At 32.1% G+C, this 27,921-nt stretch overlaps 1 protein-coding gene across 2 annotated transcripts in view; it reads right to left on the bottom strand.

Moving 5' to 3' along the window:
* Window positions 1-16,967: 16,967 nt before the first annotated feature.
* LOC129234671 (uncharacterized) overlaps window positions 16,968-27,921 on the bottom strand; it is a 286,165-nt gene continuing 275,211 nt past the window's right edge. For both annotated transcript variants that reach the window (XM_054868738.1, XM_054868745.1), the window contains exons 4-5: window positions 18,658-18,746; window positions 16,968-17,176 (exon numbers count right to left, since the gene is read on the bottom strand). In XM_054868738.1, the coding sequence (XP_054724713.1) occupies window positions 18,658-18,746 (89 nt within the window). In that variant the 3' untranslated portion in view covers window positions 16,968-17,176. The remainder of the gene's footprint in view (window positions 17,177-18,657; window positions 18,747-27,921) is intronic.

A 27,921-nucleotide genomic window follows, 5' to 3' on the forward strand; every position in this document is an offset into this window, starting at 1 on the left:
TTCCTTTATGCAGGCTACAGTTATCATTCGGATAAGTTGACTGTTAATCGAAGGGTGTTCTTAATTTTTTTAAGCTTTGACTCCGTTCAGACCACTAAACATAATAAAAAAGTATTAGATTTACCTCAAGGGAATCCTTTTTGTGCAGAAAAACATGTTCTTTGTACGCTGAAATGTAGATTTTTCTAATAGCAGTGTTCGACCTTTTATACAAATGAAAAAAATTCTACGCCAAATTAAAACTCCGAGTTTCACCCAAAAAATACATTTTGTCTACGTTCGAAAAATTACACTTAAAAAACGGACTCCGTTCAACTGGTTTTGGTTTTGAATTTTAAGTGTTCGGTTAAAAGAGAAACATGTGCATCCATTTAAACCGTAACGGTTAAAGCAACCTTCTATGTGAAATAGTTCAATATTCAAAGATAAAAACACTTGTTTTCAATCTAATTTATTACTTCTCTAGAATGTTTATTTCTATCACTACGGGAGGTATTCGTCATTCTTTAATCAAATTCCATGCTTTACGAATAATTTTAAATCGTATCATGCTGGTTAATGACAAAATATAGAAGCATAATCTTATTATTATTATTATTTTTTTTTTCTTTTGGCAAAAAGCTTTTTTGCTGTTTCTTACTACGCATTCCTTCAATGAATAGCTTTCGAAAAGGAGGGCGCAATTGCTAGGTTTGTTGGGGTGTCGGGCTGTTAATCAGAATGGCGCCAATTCGAATCCGTGCCAATAAATATCTCTTTAATGTTTCTTTTTCCCCGTCAGATGCTCACATGGGCAGGACTGTATTTGCCACAACCTGTTTTTTTCACATGCACAATTATTGCTTTTTCACGAGTCATTACTCAGCCACTTTTAATGATATTTATGTTTACATTGAAAATATGTACGACCAAAAGGTGAGCTATGATCAAATTATCACAACGTTGTATTTAACGAGGTTTTGTTACTGATGTCTTTAAATTACATGCCTTCTCTTCTGCGCTTACTTTTTTTCGGTTCTTCTTCATAATGTTCTTTCTTTGAAATTTTTAAAGAGCGAAATGCCTTATGAAACGATTCGAAGCACAGTGCGGAGTTCCGCACGGGTCGTCTAGTTCAAATTAAAACCATTTAGATACCCCACACATGGCTTAAAATTTATAATTTTCTTCAAAAAAATGATTTTTTTTTCTATTTATCTTTCAAAATAATACATATAAATTTCAATAAACTATCAAATTCAAAATTTATTAGCGAACACATTTTCAGATCAGAATTTATAAATGAATAAGAAAAAAAATTTAAAATTATAAATTTAGGGAGACTGAAATGCTGCAGGTGAGCAAAAATTTCTATTTACGCTAACAACCTATTTTACTGTTCATATTTTTTAGCTTGATAATTTCATAAAACTTACATTGCATTTTTTAAAAAATGTATCGAAAAAAAATCAATTTTTAAAGAAAATTATAAATTTTAGGATAAGTGTGGGATACCTAAATGTTTCTTTTTAAATTCGAATACATGCTTTTGTGGTGCATGTGGAGTATAGAAGTAATGTTTTATCAACAAAAATTTAGAGTTTCCAAAAAAAAGGGCCTGGTATTATAAGTGCTGGTTCACACTTTCAGACGAAAGTCGGCAACGGTTGCCGTTGTTCAAATTATATGAAACTTTTTTTTTTTTTTTTGAAAATGTTGTGACTTAAAAGAAAAAATATAAGAGGGTGTGCGACTTGAAAGATCAACTTTCGATTTTTTTTAGACACCCTAATATAGACACACACACACCGTAAGAGGATTGAACGGAAAAAGGTTTAGATTGATAAATTAGCTGATCTAAGTATAGAATATTACTAAGAATCATCTATTATTCCTTTTTTTCTTACAAAAATGTCCGCTATCATAATCTTATATAACACTATGATGCTCGCATTTATTGTAAGCCTACCAGAGATTCAATATCAGAGGGCAGTTCAATATCATATTCTTCTATAACATTTACAGTAGCTTCTTTAATTGGTGAACAGTGTAAAAGCGCTTATTTTCAGGAGACTTTAATTTTCACGACTTTCCCGTGCCCGTCATAATCACGAAAATTAAGGCCTCGCGAAATATTTTTGTTTTTAAACTTTTGGTATGTTTTTGAATTTTATGAAATTTTTAACTCACGAAATAACTGATATTTTTAATTTTCGCGAAAATAAGTGATTTTACAGTAGGGGCACTTTTACGTGGATTTTTTTCAATGAAATTTCTAAATTTTATGTTTTTAACTTAGGAAATTTTATTCATTGGCTTTTTATAAAGCAGTTAATGGAGTCAAAATTCGTATATTCAGTTGTTTCTCCGTTTGTGTTTTTAACCGTTAAAAAAAAATATTTTTGAGTCCAAATCAGCTGAGAAAACTTGCCCCGGACACGGGGCACGTTTACGCATATTTATTTTGACACCTAACATGGTTCTGTTAGGTTTTTGAATGTAATGTCTTATTATCGTTAAAATAAGCAAATTTATAACAGACTGCATAGTGCTTAAAGTAAAAGCTGAACAGGCATGAAGAAAGCACTACATGATTGTAAGCTATAAGATACGAATTTGTTACTCATTTAAAAATTAAATGGTGATTTTCAAAACTAAATACCCTGAAAATACTAAAAAGTTCGGATACAGTTCGGAGCGAAAGAGGCATCAGGTCATGTTTCGGAGTAAGACACAGAAAGAACGCGCGTAAAGGTATCCAGACTCCAATGCGTAAACTTGCCCCGTCCAAAAATTTGGATTTATTTTTAACGTGCAAAAAAAATGTAATTACATTTTAGTTCATGCAAATACAGTTCTCAAAAAAGGATAAAATTCTGCTAATTTGTACAGATTTATTTGTTTTTAACTAAGTATTATATATTCACAATAAACTTAAAAACGTTCAACACAAAATCTACTCAAAAACATTATTCTTTCTGCATGCTAGACCAAAACTCGACTGATGCTCAGAAACTTGTGAGGATATTTGCTAGGAAACAGCATCAATCTGTTATGATTGTTAGCTCTCCAGTTATAATTTGTTTTGAAAAAAGGGCACTGCGTAAACGTGACCCATGCGTAAACTTGTCCCAGTCTACCCTATTGGAACAATAATCTCTTTGAAATCTGAAACGTTCATTCATGGGACATTCTCGGCAGCTGGAAAAAAAAAGGAGTCGCGAAATTAGCGTTTATCGCTAATTCATACACTTTATTTTTTAAGTCAAGCTCTATTCAATGTAAATTGGCGAAATATAAAAACTACGATGAGAAACAAATGGCCTCAGACAAATAAAACGTATGTCATCAAAATTATATACCTCAGCTCGTATGAGGTCAGCTCGTATTTTTGTGAGTCTTTTTTCTCATGCGTCCATTGATGAACTTGTGTAAAACTTGCGCCAGTCAAATTCGTTTAAACCTTCATTCTTTTTTTTTTGGATTTTTTTTAAAAGTAGTTTTAAGAAATCACTACAAACTACTTTTTTTGTATAGAACTACTCACTACAATACTTTTTTTTTTTTAAAAACGCAGTGCGCTGCACTACAAACTACTAAAAAATGCAGCTACTACAATTGCGTCGCTACTAGTAGCTGCTTGATTCACCAATTTTAGAATATTTCTCTTAAAAGTAGCTACATTGGAGTTGAACTTCAAAGTTTTTAAACAAATACTAAAAGCTTTTTGAACGGTTCCATAATAAGGCGTATTAATTGTGCTTGGTGAGACATAAATACTCCGTTCTTGCGTAATAAAATTAGAAAATAGCTTTAACATGACAACTCATTGAGTATATATCAAATGTTCAAAGAACAGAAGGGTTTTGTGTATCAGATGTAATTTTTGGTTTTATGAAATTATGCATAATTTCATGTAAACTATTTCAAGGAGTTTTCTATTTTTTGAAAGCAGAAATATAACCAAATGTTAAAAAAGAGAGGTGGAAACATTTTATTCACATTTTCAAGCAGCAGACTTCTTAAGCTCGTTTGAAATTAATATCCTCATCCTCATATTTTTAATAGCCAATTCACTGATTGAGTAACGCTTCTGACGTCACCATCAATGAAACTCGTGCCATAGCATTATAATTTGGTTGTATTTTTTGATAATGTTTAGCATGCAGGGAATTGCATTATTTTAACAAGATAAATTAGATCCGGTAACTTAATAGTTTTACTGGTAAGACTGCAATTTTAGGTAAATGAAAAAAATGAAAAGGTGGTCAACATTAAACACTATGTAGTGAAGTTCATGGTTAATCAACTGGAGTTAGAGTTAAAATATCAACCATCAAAATAAAATATCAACAAGCAGGCAGCTGCTTCGTTCAAATGTAGAAGCAATTTTCTTCCGCCATATCTTGACGGGCGATTTTCTAGTTTAACATATTAATTAAAATAAATAAGATCGGTAGTTTTTTCGGGTAACGGTACGTCACTACTTACTACAGCACTATGTAATCACACTAGCGCAATATTAACATTGACGGTTTTCCTTTTTTTTCATCGACGCCATTGTTGTTACAAATACACTACTTGCAAACGATATCGTACTTAATTTTGATAGTTTTATGAGCGTTTAAACCAAACTAGGGCGTGTCGTTCGTGAACGAACGGGTCTAAATGACCGAATTCTTAGATTGGACGATCTCAGGTAAAATATTACATACATTAGTAATATTTTGTGTATGTTGTTTATGCTACTAACAAAATTTTTGGACTTTCCACTTCCTATCCCATTCTCCTACTAAAAGTCTTATCACGCTTTCCGTCGCCAAAACTATTTCTAAAAATTCATTTTATCTCTTTTATGGCGATCATAATCTCTATCATCTGTATTCTATATTATTTTGGCTTTATTTTCATTTTTTTTAAGTGTGTGTGTGTTTTTTCTACTGACTTTGCGAAACAATTTTGATTCTCCCTAATTATTAGGTAAGTCCTTTTTAAACGGCAGTTTAGACGATTCATGCCAGTTTTATGAAAAAAAACAGGCACTTATTTAAAAAAAACGTGGAAAACGTTTTGAAACCAATTTACTGTAAATTTGTTATATTTTTACTAAGATAAACCAAATGATCAGGGAACGGTGTTTCCTCCCTCCTCTGACTACAGCACCTTTGTTTATTTCATCTTTTCCAAAACTCGCGATTCCGTTGAATCGTTTCTAACTGTATTTTTCATATGTTTCTACTCAAGTAAATCTTATGCATTCATATTTTATGTTTATTTATTTATTTTTTTTCTCTTCTCTATTCTTTTTCCTTCTTTTCTCTATTTTTTTTATAGTTTCCCTTCATAGGGAAAATCTTGAGAGCGGAATCATTAAAGGGTGCATATGAGCCAGCTTTCGAGGCCCCCTAACGTAACTGAGTAGGTTTAGATTTAAAAACCAATTTCGCGTTTAGTTAAATTAGTGTTCAGCTCACGTGGGTTGTCAGTTACGTTAGCTAGTAGTTTATAGGAGGCCCGACTTCAAAAGGTTATTAAAAATTAAGAGATCCTATATAATTAGTTAGGTATTAAAATAATTCATCGTACGGTTATAAAAATCAGTGTTTAATTTATAATTCTGAGTTTAGTTTAGTTTATTTTTGTACAGGAATTGTAAAATAAATTTGATTTATACGTTTGGGTAAAAAATCGTATGTAAGTATGATCCATTATTTTTTACTTTTCAGTTCCTTTTTGTTTTTTGAAGTCGGTTCTTTTTTTATTTGAAAATAATTTATTTTTTGCTTTTTAGTGGTGTAAATATAAAATAAGTACGTAGGGTAGAGTATGTGGTTCACTCTTTACGTACATCTCAAGTTTGACTTTGCCCATTGAATTTGAAGAGTTTTCTTGAGTTTTCAAGTTTGCCAGCTTTAAATACTGATTTGATGACCATGGGATCACCTGGGAAATATATACCTTTTCAAGCGAGAGAAAAAAAAAGAATTTTCCAAATTGGTCTATGCTTGTTTGAGTTTAGAAGGGACATGCATAAAAAGATTCTGACGAATTGAGAACGTCCTTTTTGAAGTCGGTTAAAAAAAGAAAAATTCTTAATGCGCATAACATTTTTTACGATTGGCACTAAAAGCTGATCTTTGTTCCTCTACAGGATTTATTTGTGCGTTAATCTAGTTAGAGCCATTTAAATGTCAATGATTTTTCTAAGTATTTTATATTTCGCGGTAATACGTGTCACGTAACTCGTGAAAAAAAAATCAAATTTCTCTTTACTAGGCCCCGTTATAGATCAATACCGCACTAGAAACGGAATATCTACTGTGATGTTGTATATATGAAGATCAAAATACTACTAGAACAATGGTACTAAATGAATTTCATGTTTGCTTCAGAGGAGTCTTTATTCAAAAATTGCGATGTGACTACGAATGATTAATGCAGGGGAAATAGTTAGGGAGGAGGGTACTCACCCAAAGGAAGAGCCCCCCTAAAAAGGAAAAATATTCCTCAAAACACCCTCCCTCGCACATAAGGGGGCACCCCTGACTAATATTAATGTTTTATGGTACTTTCTTTAAAACTGAGTAAAGAAAGTATCTTTGTTTTATGGCGGACACTTTCTTTAACAATGGATTTTACATTTAATCGTTTGATATTGAAATTGAATGAAGTTTATTGCTTTTTTCCCATAACTTTTTCTAAAGAACAAATATGGTGAAGCAAAGGTTTGGGTCCTAAGTTCTATGCATTAACCCTTCTATGCATTAAACAAAAAAAAACATAAAAATCGTTTCTTTAAGTGAGACGCTATGAGTTGACAAACAACAAAGCGCTAGTATGAAATTTATTTTATAATTCCAGTACAAAAATTAACTAAACTAAACAACCAGTTATAAAATAAACACTGATTTTAATTACTATACAATGAATTATTTTAATACCTAACTAATTACATACGATCTCTTAATTTTTTATAACCTTTTGAAGTTGGGGCTTCCTATAAACTACTAAATAACGTAACTGACTTGAGTTGTACACTAATTTAACTAAACGCGAAATTAGTCTTTAAATCTATCCTCTCCCTCGATATCTCCAGGATCCCTTATACCCGGACTTGAAGACCATTAGACGACAGGGAGAAGTATACCGTTTCAAACAGAAAAAGAATTTTCCTAATCTGTACAGGTGTATTCTAGTAATCGGGGAGCATAGTACATAAAAAAATTCCAACTAAGTCAGTAAATTAATATTACCCTTACTGTAAATAAGGCTGACGGCGTCACGAAATATTAAACCTAGAATACTAGTCAAACTTCAGAAATCGGACGCCAGTTACGATACGTTTATTAAGGAACATAAATTTAATCTTCGGAAGGAGCGGCGGGGGCATTTTTGTCTTACATTCCCCTTGAATTTAACACTAAATATATTTCAAAACTGAAACATTAAAAAAAAATCTTTGACTAAATGAAGTTATTTATTAGCAAAAAAAAAAAAAAAATTATAATAAATGAATTAATTCAACTATTTTTGTAGCAAAATGCATTTAATTTACTGATTTGCTGCATGAGTAAGAAATACCTTAGTAAGACAAAATTAAAATTAGCAGGCGGCGTCGTGAAAACAAGATACCTCCGTCGAAAAAATGCACCGTTAACGCCAAAACCACGTGACCTCCTGTGACGTATCGCGCAGTGACGAAAGCTGGTCTACGTAGCCACAACGAGTGAAATTTCAAGTTTCTTAGATTTCTCCGGGTTCCCTCAACAGAATCATACAAAATTAACATGGCACCATCTGGGAAGCATACCCTTCCAAACAAAAAAAGAATTTTTCAAATCGGTCCAGTATTCTTGAAGTAATACGAAAACATACATAAAAAGCCGCAAGCCGAAATCATAACCTCCTTTTTTGAAGTCGGTTAAAAATAGTTCAAATCAAAAAGTGAAATATGGAATGCGGTGTCCTCGTCGAGATCTTTCGAACAAAAAAAGTTTGTTCGAATCGGACTATTCATTAAAAAGTTATTAGGGGGAGGGGACAGACAGACAGACCGGCAGACATTTTTTCCCATCTCAATACCCTACTTTCCAATTTTTAATTTTTCGATATTTATTTAATTATTTTATTTATTTTTGACTTCTTTTTTTTCGCGATATTTTTAAGATGCATTAAGCCTTCTTTCATGCTTTTTTCTTCTTTTTCTGACTTTTCCTGGGAAAGTAGGTTAAAAAGAGAAGAAAATGACTAAGAATTAAAGCGATGCAAGTTTTGTTTTTTTATTTTCACCAAGGTAGTGTCGTCCAGCCAAGTGTTGTATATGTGATGGAAAAGTATCATGAGAAATGTTCAAAATTTAAAATAATTAACTCTTTTTACACCAATTTATTCAATCTTCAAAGCCACATTATCAGAAGATTTCGTAATTTTTTATTGTAAACATTAATAATGTGATATCGCAATTGTTTTAGCCGAAATCTGGATTGATTTAATTAGTTGAGGGTTAAAATCTTCCTCAATTGTTATTCTTGTTTATGTTGTAAAACGTAATATTTTTAGAAAAATACATTTCACATTTACTTACATTTTGCTTCAAGTATGTTGTATTCAAACACTTATCTTGAACAAGTTAATTGAAAAAAAATAGTTTAAAATTAAGTTAAACACTTTTAAACTCAATTGTAAACTGTCAATTAAAAATAATAATCATCTGATTTTTAAATGATTTAAACTTACAACAAAATGCATCACATCTAAAACATTAAATGTACAAAAGTGCCAGTCTCGCTTCCACCGTAAAGAGTAGTGAGAAAACAAGTACAACCAAGTCAGGTGTTTTAGTTAGTATTTTGGGAAGCACATATTTCGTCCTAAATTGTTTCCTAACAAGTTACCATAAGCATTTATAATATAATTACTAATACTGGATACCTTTATTTCTATAATTAATACTATAATGACTTGGCAATTGCATGGCTACATTATGACAGAAGAATTACGGATAGCTTTATATTTCGCCGGCGCAGCCGCTCAAGTCACCAATAATGGTGTATCCTATGCTAAATTGAATATCCCCACTAATATCATTTTAGTTAGAAATTTTTAAATCAACATTTTTTTCTTTTTTCCTTTTTTTTTTTTTTTTTTTGATGTGTATCCTGTCTATTGTCGCCTATTCGAACAAAGGACTGACATGTCGTATTTATGCAGTATTCATACAAGCACAAATAAAAAGCTCGCTCAGATTGCCAAGAGTATGTAGATGTTATTTCGTTGCCGTGCGATTGCCAAGTCATTACATTAGTTATAGAAACAAAGGTATCCAGTATTAATAAGGATATTATAAATGGTTATGGTAACCTGTTAGGAAACAATTTAGGACGAAGTAGTTAAGAATTTGCTTCCCAAAATACTAACTAAAATACCTGACTTAGCAAAACTTGATATCTCACTACTTTTTACTTTGGAAGCGAGACTTAGCATTTTTGTGCATTTTATGTTTTTGTTGGGATCTCCTTTCTTTTTTGTTGGTAACCCCCCACCCATTTTTTTCATGAAAAACTATTCTCAAGACTAAAAGGGTATTTTAAATCCAATATCAATAAAAGTAAAATGTTGTTATCTAAATTAATTGAAGAACATGGGGCAATTCAGCATCTATGACGAATTGCTATGGAACTAGGTACCCGTTAGATCTGAACTGTTGTCGGTGACACCGAATAGCTTGAACCTCATTCGACCGAATTTGGCTTCTTCTTCACATCTGTTGGAATTATTTAATTTATTTGATTGCTTTTTCGTACGTACATTTGAAAGTAAACGCATTTGCATATTCTTTCTTATATATTTAAAGTGAAAAGTATCACTGTAAACCGTGAACTGTAAAACTCTGAATTATGCAAATGTTCCGTACTTATAAGGTAAGGAAACTAGGTGTGTTTTTTTAGAAGGTTATGTCGTTAATTTTGTTAGCTACAAAGCCATGAAATTCATATTGTACATTATAACATCCTCAGTAAAAGATTTGCTTTTAAATAAATGTCTTCTGATCTCAACAGACGGAAATTGTTATTTAGTTATCATGGTGGATGTAAGTTATAAACGCTATTAGCGGTAATATATTCTACAACATCTTTATATATTATTTCTGTAGCCTGTTTTTTGTTCCTACGCGAGATCTCCATCATTTCTTGATCGATTTCTTTGATTTACCCTTAATTTTAGAGCTTATCGTGCAGGCTAACGACGAAAAATAGACCCAAGGTCTATAAATTATTTTTTTTATATCAAAACAACCTGTTTTAAAGCATCGGACTAAGTGTCTGGGTTAAATTTATAAATTTAACTTGAGCTAGGACCGACAGAGCTGAATGGCTCAATCGGCAGAGCGTTCGACTGGTACCCAGAAGAATGAGTGTTCGGGATCAATTCTGTGCCCGAACACTGCATTGAGGGCGATCTGCATCGAAAAGTTAGACAATTTCACGCACTACATAAACACTTTAAATATAATAAATAACACAAAGCTGGCAATAAAATAAATAAGATAGGAACGCTCCTTGCTGTTACGAAAGCATGATGCAACCTGTTGCTAAATTAATTCTTAATTGTTATTTTTTTTTGGCTTTGTTTTTAAAGCTTCGGCTACAGTCAAAAATCTAAAGCATAATGTGAGCGAAAATATAAGTATCAGGTTTAAGATTTCAGACTACAATGGAATAATTTTCGTTCAGAAAAAAACTGTATACAGAAATGAGGATTTTTATAATGAAAATTTTTGACAATTTGTACAAATAAAAATAAATTACAACCCCAAATTGAAATTAGGCTTTTAATTTAGTTAGCCTATAAATATTTATTAGAATACGAAGTAAAACATTAAAATCATTAACAACTTGATAGATATTTTTTTCCCCTTCTTTCGGCAAAAAAAAAAAAAAATAAATAAATAAAAATAAATAAATAATAATAACCAGTCACATTTTTACTACATTAGAAAAGCTTCGCTTAAAAAACGAATTTAGTTCAACTGATTTTGTATTTTAACCGTTTGGTTAAATGATGAACACGTGCTGCCATCTAAGTCATAACGGTTCAAGCAACCTGCGATAACAAATTCTATAAATTCTCAAAAATAAAAACACTTCTCTTCAATATCTTATCTTATATATCATTTCTGTGGATTATTTTTCTGTTGATATGCGAGATCTTTCTTACTTCTTGAAGAAATCCCTCCTTACTTTAAAGCTTATCGGCGCGGCTAATGATGAAAAATAGACCTAGGGTCGAAAAACCAATTTTTCGGAAACGCCCCTTGCTGTTGCAAACCCTTGATGCAACCTGCAGTTCCTACGCAGTTTTTTTTTTTTTTTTCAGTTTTTTTATTTATTTTTTTTTTTAATAAAGCTTAAAAGCACTGGACGTAGTTGTTCGGTTAAATTGATAATTTTTTTTTCGGTAGAGCGTTCAGCTATAAACCAGCTGAATTTCGGGACTGCCCGGGATGTACACCATTATATCTAATTTAGATTAATATTACGCATTATATGTCCTCATAACATACAACAGATGACACACGTAGAGCAAAAAAATAAAGGCGAAGGGAATGCTGCTTGGAGTTTCGACCCCTTTATGCAGGCTACAGTTATTATTCAGATAAGTTGACTATTAATCGAAGAGTATTCTTTCTTTTTTTTTTTTTTTTTTTCAAGCTTTGACTCCGTTTAGATAACTAAGCATATTGCAAGCTTAAAAGAAGTATTATATTTTAAATTTAGACTTCAAGGGACTTTTTGTGGAGAAAAACTTTTTCATTGTATGCTGAAATGTAGATTTCGGGAACAGCATTGTTCGACCTTTCGTATAAAATTACCGAAATTGAAATTACGAGTTTCACCCAGTAAACCTTTAACTATTTATTCAAATACGATGTAAAACATTAAATTTTTTTACCAACTTTATGAATAAGAAATCATTTTTTACTCCTCTGCTTTCGGAGGAAAAAAAATGCATTCTGTCTACGTTCAAAAAATTACACTTAAAAAACGAACTCAGTTCCTTTTGTTTTGATTTTGAATTTTAAGTTTCCGATTAAAAGAAAATATGAGCTGGAATTCAAGCCATAACGGTTAAAGCAGCCTGCTATTGCAAAGTCTATCAATTTTCAAAAATAAAAACACTTATTTTCAATTTAATTTATTATTTCTCTAGAATGTTTGTTTCCATCGCTACGCGAGATCTTCCTAATTCCTTCATCAAATTCCATGTTTCACGTATAATTTTAAAGCGTATCATTCTGGCTAATGGCAAAACATAGACGCATAACCTTTTTTTTGGGGGGGTGGGGTTAAAAAGCTTTTTTGCTTTTTTTATGACGTATTGCTTCAAACAAAGGCGCAATTTCTCAGTTGGTTGGAGTGTCTTTTAGTTTGTGACTTTTTTTTTCCTTCAGAGGCTCACAAAGGCAGTATTGTATTTGCCACAACCCGTTTTTTTACAAGCACAATTACCACTTTTACACGAGTCACTCAATCACACTTTTCATGATATTTATGTTTGCATTGAAAATACGTGAATCCAAAAAGTGAGCGATGATCACATTATCACAACATTGTATTAAACGAGGTTTTGTTGCTGATGTCTTCAAGTTACATGCCTTCTTTTGTGCGTTTAATTTTTTTTCCGTTTACTTTTTTCGATTATTCTTTATAATGATCTTTCTTTGAAATTTTTAAAGAGTGAAATGCCACATGAAACGATTTGAAGCACAGTGCGGAGTTCCGCATGGGTGGAGTAGTTTATGGTTTACTATGATATCATTAATTTTTGAAAACCTAAATTAAAAGTTATGTTCCCAATTAGACAATTAAATGTAAAAGCATGTACAAATGCAAGACTTCCTTTCTTTTCCTGCTTTAACGGTGCATTTGTTTCTGTTTATTTGTAATTTCAAAGATATTTCGATAACTGGGAGCTTCGCGCGATCGCCAATTTTCAACTTTAATCGCATGTTTCTGTCACTATCAGCCAGATAAAAGTACATTTTTTGATGTTGGTCTTTGGCGTCCAACTGGACTTGGTATTTGCCGACAATTGTCCGGGGGAATTATCATAACGTAGCGCGCATTTTTCTACATGTATACTTTTTTTTTATCAACTCGTTCGTCATTGTTGAGTCCAGTGACGTGGGGTCTGTGCCTCAGCTTTTGCTAAGCCAATGGTTTAATTGAACTTGCTCCCTCCATTTACTAATTCGTGCTTTAAAATTTTAGCAGTCTGAGAGAAAGCGATTATCGTGAAAAACCTCAGCTAATGAAACGCTCGCAGTTATGAAAGGATGATATAATTAAAATATAAAAAAGGTGAGGATTTTTTTTTTTTTTTTTTCAAATGAATACAAATTGGAATTTTATGTGAAAGAATAAATACCTGTAAAAGGATATGTTGTGGTAATGTAAAATGATTTTATTATAAAAATGCAGATTTTGCAGTGAACGAAACTCTGATATACAGGGTGATTATAATTAAAGTTCCATTTTCAAAACTCTGTAAAAATAAAACCACTGGTCAGAATGATGTCAAATTACAACAACATATTATCGAAGAAGGGGGAAAACGTATGGGAAATGAAAATTAAATAGTCGAAAATTTTAGCAATAGATGGCGCTGTAAGCATCATAATTTAATCGCGGTCGTTTATTCTTTCATCAAATTGGTTTTTAACTGTCGTGAGACTGGCACAAAAGATGTTCAATATGCTGTCCCCCGTTTTCTGAAGCAAGTTGAAATCGAGAAACAGCATGTTCCACAACTGATCGAAGTGTTTCCGGGATAATGTTTAAAATGCGTTGCGCAATGCGTGCCTTCAGCTCAGCAAAGTTTGCAATCGGAGCACTGAACACAACAGCTTTCAGATATCCCCACAGCCAGAAGTCACACGCGTTAAGATCAGGTGATCTGGAAGGCCAGGCTGTATGGAAATGGCGGCTGATATTTCTAGCATTTCCGAAATGGCGCTTCAGCAGCTGCTTCACTGGATTCGCGATGTGGTTCTGGATTAGAATAGATGCCGCTGCAGGTGTCAGAATATGTACATCAAGACAGCTGTCATGCGCATTAAATTATGAAGCTTACAGCGCCATCTATTGCTAAAAATTTCAACTATTTCATTTTTGCCATACGTTTTCCCCCTTCTTCGATAATATGCTACTGAAATCTGACATTATTCTGACCAGTGGTTTTATTTTTACAGCGTTTTTAAAATGTAACTTTAATTATAATCACCTTGTATTTCCGACAAAAGTCTGTTTCCGAACATTTCATGAGATTTACTTCGTTTTAACACTACTAAAAATTGCTTATACCAAATACAAATGTTTTGTGAGATATCTTTAGAATGTATACACTAAGCCAAATAAAATATAAAGAGACGTAAACAAACTCTTGATCAAAGGAGTACTCTAAAATAATGTGTATATGTATATTCAAAACCGAACGAAAAAACAATTTTCAGACGAAATGAAACTTCTATGGCGCATCTTATCAAAATGAAAACTTGAATGAATACTTGATATCCACTACCTAAAACAACTACTACATAAAATGAAATTTGAATTCAATTTTGTCTTCAAAAGCTATTTATTTTCTTTTTTGTCAAGCATAATTTAGTTTCTTGGAATTGAATTATGCTTGAAAGTTATTTCTGTCAATGTGCTCCAAATTGTATTCATCTAAACTAAAAATCATACTGGTAGAAGAAGTGTAATGAATACTTTTATGATTATATTAAATTTTCTCTCTGATTTTCCAAACTCAGATGAAGACATTAGATAAAAAATAGCTCGTTTTCACTAGGAAGAAAAGGATTGCAAAACATTCTTTTGAAATTACTTATTAATTTAAAGGTAGGCAACATTTAAAACATGAGCTGTCTTTGGTAAAAAACAAAAATAACAAAAAAGTAATAGTGATATGAGCAAATTTTCATCCCAAAATAAAGATAATATTCTAAATTCAAAAAATTAAGAAAGCACAAATAGTAAGTTGAATTATTGAAATTCCTTAACTATATCTGCTCTTAAAACCAATCTATAAGGGCTTTATTTTTCATTTATTTTTTTATTTTTTATTTTGGTAATATTTTGGACTCAGATCGGTTACAGACAGGAAATTCATTTAAGCTTTTATGCTATTGAAACATAAACCATAGATTATCCATACAAGCGAACTAATGAATAAAAGATGGGCAAATAATTTATTATGGACATAAACGTTTGAAGAAATTGGTGAAATACTTTTACATTTTGAACATTTAAATTGCCTTATAAAAAGATAAAATAATGAACTTCATAGGAGAGGATTATATTTCAAATGCCTAATAAAGAATTAAAATAGGAGGAATTTCTCGCATTGGGCGAACGACATATGTATAATTTCTGTTTTGTTTTCTATACACCTGAGATTTTCGTGTTGATATTGTGCGTTTAATAATAAGCTTTGTAAAATGTACGCAATGGAACACTTTTTCAGTTAGAAAAAATGTTCCTAACAAACACACACACACACACACCCACACACAAACCAAAAGTATGTTCTTGTAAATGATAAACTGGAGGAATTTTTTGAAAATGGATTCAACTCTTACCTTGTCGTGTCCCTCCGTTTTTCTTACTTATTCTTCATTTAAAAAAAAGCTTTTATCAACTTAGTTCAATTTATTTACTTTTTTGCTATACTACGAAATGTTTTCCGCTGTTGTCTGTTTCTAAAGCTGTCTTGTGTTAAGTGAGTATCAAGTTCTTACATAGAAGATAGAGATACATCATTAAAAAAACGTGTATTGAATGCATAATTTGAAAGACTGATTGCCCATTTGTTTAGTTAAATAAACAAAATTCAGACGATAAACAATAACAAGTCGTGTGTGTTACTGTTGTCACAACTATCTTCGGACAACTTGGTACAACGTATATATCCACTCGAATATACCCGATATACATACCCTACTCGTTGAATGAACCCTACTCGTTGGATTTATTAATTCTACAAACTCCTGTCTTCAGAAATCGACTTTTTATTCCAGACTTTTTTGACTTTGATCAATCCTCTTTAGACAAAAACAGCATCCAGCAAGCAACAAATTTCCGCCAGCAGGTCCCTCCTTCTGGGCGGTGGCATGACTGTGTGCTTGTGGACGTATGTGTGTTTGTGGGCGTGTGTGTTCTAGCGCGCGTGTACTGCCCACTTCCGAGTAGTTAAGCTACGGCCTTTAGCAAGTCCATTTCTTTCAAGGGAGAGTAATCAGTAAGAAGTTGAATTGTTAGGTGCAGAGTTGGGGGTACCATTACAGCCCTCTTACTGGCAAGATAATCCTGTATCGCTTGCTACTTCTTACCTGAATTATATTGTTTGCCAAATGGGCAATAACATTGCGTCCGCAAGTTCGTAAGCCGTTTTTCTTTACTCCTATTTCAACAAATGGAATCGTTTAATCGGTCAGGCAGCGGAGCTCAATTTGCCATAGGTGGACAGTATGTATGTAGGCGTGTGTGTTTATGTGCTCCGTGTATGTGATGTGTTTGTAGGTGTGTGTTTGCATGTGTTCTAGCAGGTGTGTGTGTGTGTGTAGGTCTCCGTGAGTATGCGCAGTCGTGAGTATATTTGTGTAGGCCTGTGTGTGTGTATGTGTGTGTATGTAGGCATGTCTGTGTGTGTAGGCGTGTTTGCATGTGTTCTAGCATGTGTGTGCGTGTGTGTGTGCAAGTCTCTTTGTGTACGCATAGTAGTGTGTATATTTGTGTAAGCATGTGTGTGGATATGTAGGCATGTTTGTGTGTGTTTATACGCGTGCGTGTGTGCAACACATTCCAGTAAATGACGTACTTTAAAGTAGTTCTATTTATTTATTTTTCATCATTATGTGTTTTTGCCAAGATCTTCATAATAGGAAACAACAGAAACCACACTTCTTGTTAAAATTTTATTGCAGTTTAAACAGCATCACATCTATATACAAACAAACAAGTATCAACAATGGTAACATACAATGGAAGCAGATGAGAATACTCAAAATGATGAAGCAGGAATAAATGGGGTAAATGTCACAGTCAGCTGGATTCAGCTAAGTACACTGATGGATCCCAAGAACCTTCTTCAGTCCCATCATCAATTAAAGTTGGTTAATGATTTGCTAGAGTTCCTGTGTAAAAATTTAAGATTTAGGAATATGAATTATTTGCCTAATTATCTGGAAAAGAGAAATCATATTGCATTTTAACTAAATTTTTATGATTTAAAGTAACATTACGTACTGAATAACCTTAACAAAATGTTTGCTTTCTAATGTTGGGAATAAAGCCTTGAAGTTAAAGAACTACAGAGGTTAGCCCGCTATTTTGATTTTTACCCAAATAAGTAAAATATTTCCATTGTTCCAGCTGGAGACTCAGTATAAAGGGAAATAAAAATATTTCAACAATTATACTGATTAATTTCATTATTTACTCCGAATATTTTAAAGCTTTTTGTTTGCTACTAGAAAGTTCATTACATGTTTTTTTCCTCAGGTACCTGCAGCGAACAGGAATTCCATCATCTGATTTTCTTTTCATTTTCTTTCTTTTTTTTTTTTTTTTTTTTGAATGACTGCAGTTTTGTACTGCGGACTTGAAATAGGCTATGCCTTCTGAATGGAAAACAATCACTCCAAATTATTTGTAAAAACTTGAAAAAAACCATGGATTTCTGAAAATATCCTGAAAAAGGGGGACAAATTTTTTCATTAAATAGTCATTTTTGGTTTAGCGGACCTATCTTTTTAAAACAGCTCTTTCAAAACTTTCTCCACTTCCTAAAATTCCTTATACTTTTAAGCGAGCAGTGCAATGCGTGTTTGGGTGGGGGGGGGACTTAATACTGACATAAAAATATGATACAAAATTAAGTAATAACCATGAAAACTGTTTCCTATCTCGAAATGAAAATACGGACACCAAAAAAGTTCCGATAATAAAAGGGGAAAACGGGAAACTATTGCAGCAATGATTTTAGAGAATGTTGTCGAAAATTCGGCAGTTTTAGTTAACCCTTTATTATAGTTTGGAGTTCATTTTTGGACGATTTTATTTTTGCCATAATCTCAACATGTCCAATTAAAGAATAATGCGTACACAGGATGGTCTCAGAAAGCTCCTTAGAGGGGTAAGATGTATCCTGACGACTTAAAATAATACAGCAATGCGGGATCAGAAATGCTTTCTCGACTCGAGAAATTCGAGATATGCCAGTAATATTCCAGTCCAGACTGTTCGGAGTTCCATGTGCCGAAGATGTGAAGTGTACTTTGTAGTTGGTTGAAAAAACTTCAGACACTTACATAAACTCATGTACCTTTTGTTTTTTATATGTATTATTAAAAAGATTTTTCACTTACAGAGTATCTTTTCTTTATGGTGCTTCTTTGTGCATCACCGCTTCGGGAAAGCATTTCCGACCTCGCATTGCTATATTTTTCGAGTCGTCAGCAAGTACCGTACCCTCCTTAGGAGTTCTGAATCATTTAACTGAGACACACTGTATATATATTTCGTAAAAGAGAAATAGTTTTAAAATGGCCAAAATAATTTTATTTTTACTGCAACAACAAAAGGAGACAAAAAGTAACGTCGAAGGTGTTCTTACCTATGTGAGAAACAGCAAAACTGTATATAATATTAATATAAGTGATACGCATCTCGATATGTGCCGGCTTTGTTGTCTGTTTGCTACATCTGAAAAGAAAATGTTATATTTTATTTTAAATATTTTATTTCAAATACACTGAAGACAAAAACAAACATTTTATTCCTTTAATGCATGGTGACGTATGAATGAATCATACCATTTTTTTACTTAATTTGGCATTGATGAAATCGCAAATAAATACTGAGGAAAATAATAGTTGGACATTAATAAGACTTGAGATGAAAATCATATCAGATAAATGTATGTTTTCCAAAGCTTTGTAGAGCTAAATTCAGTAAAAAAAAAATGGTATTATTCATTGAGCTGTACCATGGATTAAAGGGTTAATTAAATCAACAGTTTGCACAGTTACAAAAAATAAAATTTAAAGTCGATGTATTTTTTAGTATCTGTGAAATATTATACATTGCAAACTTAAAACACTGAAACTATTAAAAACTACTCTAAAAAAGTAAACAAACAGAGTTAAATAGATTCTGAACCATATAGTAAGCTACGAAATGTTGTGACATAAAGTCATGCTGCAAAGTATTATTACTGTTACATCCCGTATTATTACGTTTGTACTGTTACAATAAGTAAAACTTCAATTCCTTTTATTTTAATACCCACTAAATTATTCAAACATACTCGAAATTTTGGGTAATCGCGAATTTTCTGTGACTAGCGTATTAATAATATACAATGCACATTTAAAGCTTAAAAAAAAAAAAAAATGTTTTATACTAGTAGAAAAACATATTGACAATATTAATTAACACGTACAATTAAAAGCGAAAAAAATATCATGGTATAAAGTCGTGCTACAAAAACTATTAATATTGTTATTAAATTGGAATCTTACTATAGAAGGAGGGGAAAAATCTAACCTGGTAAAGTCTTACCTCTGTGGTTAGGATTTGCAATGCTTCAAAGTTTGGTTTGCCCCAACTATAGGTTTTTCATGAAATAAACGAATTAACGGCTAAAGAGTAGCACGCACACACACAATTAGGACGTCCAAATCAAATGTATACTGAATTTGGAGAGGTTGCCGGTCTAACAGAAAGTTCAAAAGTTTACCAAAACTATAAAATTAGAAATCAATATTCACAAAAGTTTTATATTAAAAAAAAAACTACATTCTGGGTTAAATTTACTTTACCAAATGTGTAAACACATTTTTTTTTTTTTTTGCATACTAGAGAATAATGTGTCCCTTCTTTTGAAGCCAATATCCCCCTTTGTCTGCTTATATAAAGCGCAGACGCGTCAGAGCAGAGAAAAACATTTTGCCGTCAAACTAAAAATTCATGAGACAAATTTGACCGATATCGCCCTCGTAAAGCAAACTTTTCTCTTTTTGGATTATTTTTATTTAGTACTTTGATTCAGACATCTTGTACAATAAATTTACAGGATACTGTAAAATATGCAAAAGTGAAGAAAAGGTTTTTTTTTTTCGTGTGTACTGCCTATTGCTTTATACGGGGTTTTCCGTTTTAACCTGCAAGACCTTTATTTTCGCAACCGTTAGTCCTTCCAATTGCAAAAATTTCCAAAATCAGATGCAGAATTAAGATATTGAAAGTTTGAAGCAAAATTAAAAGACTCAAAATAGTATTGAGAGACTAATATTTAGAGAAATAATCTCCATTGAAAACTGTTACTGACACAAAAAACTTGACATTTGTGCGACCAAAACTTACGGAGATATTCCATTTCAAAGTGCTAAGTGGCCATACAGAAGACGAGATTGGAACTTGTCGCCCTTTCAGAAGAATTGCAGGTGGTCAAAGTAGAAAATCAAAGTATTTGTATTTCTTTATTGCTATTCAAAAAAAAAAAAAAAAATACGCAAATGTTATTTCGTGATACGCAAAAACACACAAAAAAACCTCGAACAATTTGAAAAACCACTCTATGCACACATACGATTTGAAACATTTGTTAACCACTATATTTTCCCCCAAAAGGTGTTATTGACAGCGATTGAAAAGTGGTGTAAGTCACAAAAATGCTGCGTTTCATATCTCGGTGAATATTGGTCGAACTAATTTCAAACTTTTTGTGTTGGAATTATTTTACAATGGAAATTATTTCCCTAAACATAAGTTAGGGAACCTGGGGCCCATATAAAAAGTTAAATTTTGTATATTTTGACTCATTTTTAATTTTGCTTCAAACTTTCAATAACTTAACTCTGCTTCTGATTTTGAACATTTTTGCAATTGGAAGTATACATCTAGCGATCGCGAAAATAAAGATATTGTAGGTTAAAACGGAATAGCCCGTTATATTATCTGCCCTTTACTTCTATTTCTAACAGTAGTATTTTTCTCACTTTGAGTATTATTAAAAAAACATCTCATCGTGCTTCGATCTCAAACCACGCGATACGCTTTCTAGTTTTTGACGATAAAAATAACTACTTATAGGCCACTTTGCGTGCTGATAATAGGAAAATATTTTCGAATCAGAAATGGTAAACAAGTTTATTTTGAAGACCGCAATGAGCTTTTTTTTTTCTCTCATATTAAATCGATAAATCAAGTCAGCATGATGAGATTGAAAATGTTATTTTAGTATTTATTCAATAAGTTGATTTATTGTCACGGAAATAAAAAATATTGTTAGGGTTTCTACTTTGAGACAAAGTTTAAAGGAATTGAAATTAGTGCAGAAAGTTCGCCAAGAACTAGCACCAAACTCTTTTTCAAGTACTAGAAACTGAGTTTTATTTGCTACCTGTTTTTATTTTAGCTTTTCTATAATATGCTTAAAATTATTATTATTATTATTGTTACTGTTTATCTAAATATATATGATATCAAATTCTTTCTGTACGGTGGATAGGAGATAACTTTCAGCATGTTTCTAACTTATTAAACTGTAATGTGTAACATTCAGAATCCAGTAAGCATAATATTGTATTTAAAGTAAAATGTTTAAATAAGATAATTTAAAATAAGTCGAGCAAAACAATCGCCTAGAAATCCCTAAAATAATCTGCCGAAGGGAACGAGCAACAATCTGCTGCAGGCGGCAGAAAGGCGGCCAAGCCTTTGAAGTATATCAGTAAAGGCGGTGTGCACCGGCCCGCCGCGCCGCAAGCGGCGAGGTCCAGGCGGCTCGGGAAAGAAGTAGGAGTAGTATAGCAAAGGAAACTAGCCCTGTCGGCTTTTTTTTTTTTTTTTTTTTTTTTAATTTTATTTCTGTTGGCAAAACAAAAATAAATAAATTTTAGAATTGAAAAAGAAGCAAATCATCTCAGAACTTATAATTTTATAGTAAAAAAAACATTTACCGCAGTGAAAACATTCAATTTTGAATTCTTCAATCAATCTCTACTATTCGTCAATGTCAAATCAACGAGAAATAGTATTTCAATGTTTTTATTATAACTGTTTTCTGTTTTTCTTGAAATAAAAACTAAGAATACTGCGGGACAACGGACCCCTGCTCGCTGCCACTCACCAACCCCAAGAACCTTGTTCGATCGTTTCACAATATTAATATTCGTTTTGGGGGCGGAGCGGCTGAGTTATCGCAACGTGGTCTCTAGGAAGGATAAATCCGCATATATATTGATAGCCAAAATCACTGATCAAGTAACGCTCTGACGTCTCCAGCAATTAAGTTATTTATAAACATGAATTACTTTACAATTGAAAATGTTTATTGAATTTTGTATGCATGTTTGCAGCTGATAATTTAATTTCTTATATATTTTTGCAGAAATAAAATAGCTGAGATTCTTGATTTTTTTTTTCAACTGTTTCCATTTCTTTGGCACCAAAAAGAGTTAATGTACTTTTACCCTCGCTGATTTTGCCAGAAAGGAACCCAAAAGGCCTAAAGTTATACGACCCCAAAATTAGAATGATTAAAATATCCCCAAACAAGCAATTGCTTTACGCAAATGAAAAAAGCAATGTCCACGTGTCATACCTTGGCGAGCGATTAACTAGCGTCAAATGATGGAGATGTAGCGGATTATTTTACACTGTTTTTGTAACTGTTAATATAATTTAATGGACTTTTTTTTGTGTGTAATTGTTGAACCATTTTAAACTTTAGTAGAGTTTTTTTAGTAGTTTTTTGTGGTTCAATTTACTTATTTGGAGACATTTTCATGTTTTAATGGAATATTTAAAATACGTCGTGTTTCAAAACTTTAATTTTCAAAACTTGCCACCATCACATAATATTTTTGCCTATTCGTTATTCCAAAAGCCGAAAAAATTGTATTTGGTCGAAACAAATGTTCTTTATATCAAACAAATCATGCCAGTTGAAAATCATGACAAAACTCACGCACTTCAGTTATACTATTTTAAAAATATTATTCGGGAAAATTATCCTAACGAAGAAGACGCGTTTTCAAAGTAAGTTTTTTTGCCAAACTAACCAAACGAAAGCGTCTGTTTGATGATCAAACGCAGACAAAATTACTTTTTAGAAATATAAAACTTTTTTTTCTCTTTTTTATTTCCATTGGCTGGCAGCAAGAAAAGGTTACAAAGATAATTTAACAAACACAATACACAGAACAACGAACAATACAGGAACAATAGAGTAAAATATTTAGCTGCCGATACGCTCTCTTTTGCTTTCCAATAACGGTCACACAGACTACGTCTGGAAAGCTGGGTGCAAGTGTGCAGGTGACGAATGTCCATTTCTTCGTTTGAATTCCAAAGGGGACAATTGGGACTCTTGACAATCCTCAAGCGGTGAAGGTGTTTTGGTAAAGAGTTATGGTTAGTTAAAAGTCGAAACAAAGCTACTGACTCTGCTCTTGGTGCTGAAGGGACAAAATCACGGTTTATAAACCAAACTTTGTGGTTGCTTCTAGCTTTTAGGTCTTGCCAAAAAAAAAACCTCTTGATTTTTTCCTCATATATATTTTTATTGTATTGAATGAGACTGGCTTGAGAATTCGATAGGACGACACATCCCTTAAGTTTAAAATCACGGTATTTCAACTGATCTAGAGCCAGCTGTATAGCTTTTACCTTTCCATCGAAGGCAGAGGCATATTTACCAACAGGAAATATAAAACTAAATATTTATATTTTAAACAAAACATTGTCATTAAAATATTTTTAAAAATGCGCCTAATAGTTGAATAAAAACTTTTAAAAAGTAAAGTTCTACTCCAAATAAATGTATTTAGGGTCATTTCACGGTTTTTTTTGACATTTATGGTAGAGTCCGTAACGTGACCTTTTTTTGGCATAACTTTTTACTGTACTGTTTGATTTGCATTTTTTTTTTTTTTTTTTTGAGTTGGTGTGTTGGTAGGAAAAGCTCAAAATAGAATAATATGCTAATCAAACAGTTAATTAAAAAGTTTTGGCAAAAAAAAAAAAAGAAAAGAAAATTTCACGTTACGGACTCAACATAAATGTCTAAATAACCGTGAAATGACCAATTACTTGATTGAAAAGCAATTATTATTGTTTCACCAAAATGAAAGATTAAAGTATGAAGAGCAAAAACGAAAACAGCAATTTAAGCAATTAACTAACTTGGCACGCACCTAACGTTTTGTTTCTCAGTTTGTGATTTCACACAATTTTGCTTTTGCTGGATTGAACTTTTTTAAGGTTGGTATCAAGATGCTTTGGATATAGTTATGGTATTATAGTTGTAGTGAGTTTCAGAAATATGTGCACCAAAGCCACTCTAGAAGGTTCTTCAGTCTTTAAAATGCAACAATATCGCCAATCAATTTGGGTTATTGAAAAGTAAAGGTCCGTTAATTTTTTTTTAATACGCCAACGAAGTTTTTAAAAACCGTTAAATCACATTAAGAATTGAACTGAAGATTTAAACAATTCGCCAACTTCATTACACCAATCTCGCCAAGTGACTACGTACTTAACCTAGCCGTTTTTTAGTTCTCCTAGCATGCCATCACCGCCAAATAAGAAATAAAAGAAAAAAAAATCTTTTTAAATTCATTTATTGAGTGGAGAGAATCCTTGACAAACTGTTTATTGAAATAAAGTATAAAGTGTGCTGCAGTCTATGGGCAAGGACTGCTAAAAAAGTTAAAAAAAAAATAATTTGAATTTTGACATCTTGAATTCAAATTATGGTTTTTGCAATCACGTGTGCGTGTGTATGTAGGCGTGTGTCTGTGTGCAGGCATGAGTATGTGTGTGTGTGTGTGTATGTGTGAAGATGTGTGTATATATATGTGTGTAGGTGTGTGTGTGTAAGTGTGCATGTATATGCGCGTGTGTGTGTGTGTGCAGGTGTGCATGTGTGTGTGTGTGTTTAGGATATGGACGCAACCTGGAGACGGTTTTCGCTAGAGGAGCAGCATCGTGAGGGCCGATCGACTGTGGTGCTGCAGAGGGAGGCGGGGGGGGGGTGTGAATAAAATCATAGGACATCAAAAACAGTCAAGCGATAACAATAAGCAATGTGATTGCTCAAAAAAAACACCAACCCACTTATATTGTCTAATCAGACCTTTTGTCTGTGAGCTCAAAATTGAAATGTTTGAACTCTTTATCTAATTAGGTTACCACAAGATGGCTTATACAAGCTCTAGAGCTACGACTTTATCAGATATGAGCTCCCCCTTCGAAATAACTCCGCCTTTAAGTTTGGAATTCATATTTGACTTTAAACTTCCTTGTAGGCTTTAAAATTCAGTTTTTTTTTTTTTTTTTGAACTGCTCAAAATTGAATGAAAGCTTGTTCAAAAGAAAAACGAAAGATGGGAATGAGATGTCCTCGGCGAAATGTTTCGAAACAAAAATTTGGCTCGAATCGTATTATTCCCTCAAAATTTATCTGGATTTGGATTACAGGCAGACCAAGAAACAAACAAACAGACATTTCGCCCATCTCAAAGCAATACTGTCGAATTTGCAACTTTTCAAAACTTATTTTATATTTTATTTATTAACTTTTCATTTTTTTATCCTGGCTTTTTTTCGTTATATTTTATTTTATTTTTTGAGCTTTACATTATTACGTTTTTTCATTCCTTATTTGAAATTAAGGAAAGATATGACTTGATACAAAAAATGCAATTAAAATATTAAAAAATGTATTTTAAAGTTAAGAAATATTCAATCATTTCTAGTGTGACTTTTAAAGATGCTTTTTGCAGAAGAAAATTATAATGTATTTTCGAGTGAAACTGTTTATTCTCATTTATAAAATAATAATAATTCAACACTGCCTTGTTCGAATACATTAAATGAGTAGTTTTAATATATAATGAAAACGTTTTTCACAGGAATAGAAATACAAAAAACGAAATGCTTATTTATTTTCTTATCTCCTAAAAAAGTTATTTTTTATCAAGATAAAGAAAAAAACCTTTTAGTGATAAAAATTCAATTTTCTCAGTTTTCGTTCATTAATCTTAATACGATTCGAAAGTGGATTTATTTTTTATAGCAAGTCAAATACTTAATAATGGAGTTTGTAAAGATTGTACAAAAAAGGAAAAATAAATTTAATTTTTCTGCCTCCGAGAGAATATACAAAAATTCTCATATGTTCTCTGGAAAAAAAAAGAAAGAAGAAACGTTTTAATAAGAATAAAGAAGTGCTTGATTTTTTTTCTTTTTTAAGATTGTGTCAATGAATCGTTTTACTCCAGTAAGATTAATTTCCGTGCCTGGAAAGGAAAGAATTCAACTAATTTTACATATGGTGCAAAAACTTTAAATGTAAGAGATATGAGAGGTTTCTTTGCTTTTAGGTAAGAACTGTGTATTGTGTTTCTTCTCCGTTTTTTTTCTTAATTTCATCTCTGTATAAACCGTGGTTGCATATGAGCTGATATTACAGAATGAGTCTTTGTGCTGGTGGAAGATAGGAAATATCTATGAAGTTTGGGCTCCGTACAAGAAACAACAATGCATTATTTAATTTCGCCCAATTCGTTACATTTTTTTTATTTTCTTTATTTATATCCATATTGCTTAAGCGAAACATTTTGGAAAGCGAAGTGAAAAAGATAGGGTCATAGGAAGGAGAGAGGCGGCCCATAGAGAAAAATTGAATTTTATTGAAAAATATCCATTTTTCTCTTTTTTTTTTATGATAGATTTAGTCAATGTTTTGAGACATACATCGGCTTTTTAAGCAAGTATTGATGTTTCAGTTTCAGAAAACTGCAACACATTTAAATATTTAAAAACTTTGCGCGTTTATACTCATTGCATGTTCCATGTAGGAGCAAGCCGCTGCTAACCAGCAAAACTCCTAATTTTAGAATTAACTAGCAAAACTACCCAGCATTGTCTGGTTCAGTAATATAATTATGAGAAACAATCGTTCCTTGCATTTGTTTTCTGTTTTAAGTGAAAGAATTTAAAAACACACCTTTTTGACGTGATTAAAAACCGAGCTTCTTTCTCAAAAAAACTAAAAATAGCAATAAGTATAAAGAACAAAATTGTATTCATTTAGAAAACAAAAGCACGACATTTAAGCATTTACAAATTTGAAGAATTTCCAAAATATGAAATTAAACTTCACGTATTTTAAAAGATTTATCTTAGTCTAAAAAAAATCTCTGAATGGCTATTGAAGTAAAAACTGTTTAAAAAATGTAGCCGCCCGTAATCTCCCTTACACTTGCTTTAGTTATTTTGGGGAAATTTCAGTTATTGTGGGTTTTTGGTGAGATTTAAAATGTTACCAAATTTGCGGGAATCGTTTTGGGATACCTTCGATAACGCTGCCCCTTCTAACTTTGTAAATCGGTATGTTGCTAATTTTCGTTTAAGAGATATATTGTCGGCACATGCTAAGACACTTTTCGTCACCGTAAAATGGCGCTAAACAGCTTCATCCGAAATGCCTCCAAAATAAGTAGTAAAATTTGGTGATTGTTTGATGTTGTGCAAAAAGAAAAAACGAAGGAAGTTTTTATGATGTTTATGGATTTGCCTAATTTAGTTGTTGGATTATTTTTACATATTAAAAAAAGTTTTAAAGGTTCCTTTAATGGCTATATTTTGTTTACATGGTGAAAGCTGAGAAACATTATTACATAGTCTTTTGGTTTCAAAAACAGCGACAGTTGAAAAAACCGTCAAATGTTTCAACTACTGAAATTTTTCTGCAAAAATTTTTGGCGGGAGTTCTACTGGTAGATTGGGTAATGTATTAGTGTCCAATCAGCACAAATAATTTTATTTAAAAAAATCATCAATTACATTAAAGATCCGTTTTAAATGG

The sequence above is a fragment of the Uloborus diversus genome, chromosome 1, assembly GCF_026930045.1.
Source record: "Uloborus diversus isolate 005 chromosome 1, Udiv.v.3.1, whole genome shotgun sequence".
NCBI classification, from domain to species: domain Eukaryota; kingdom Metazoa; phylum Arthropoda; class Arachnida; order Araneae; family Uloboridae; genus Uloborus; species Uloborus diversus.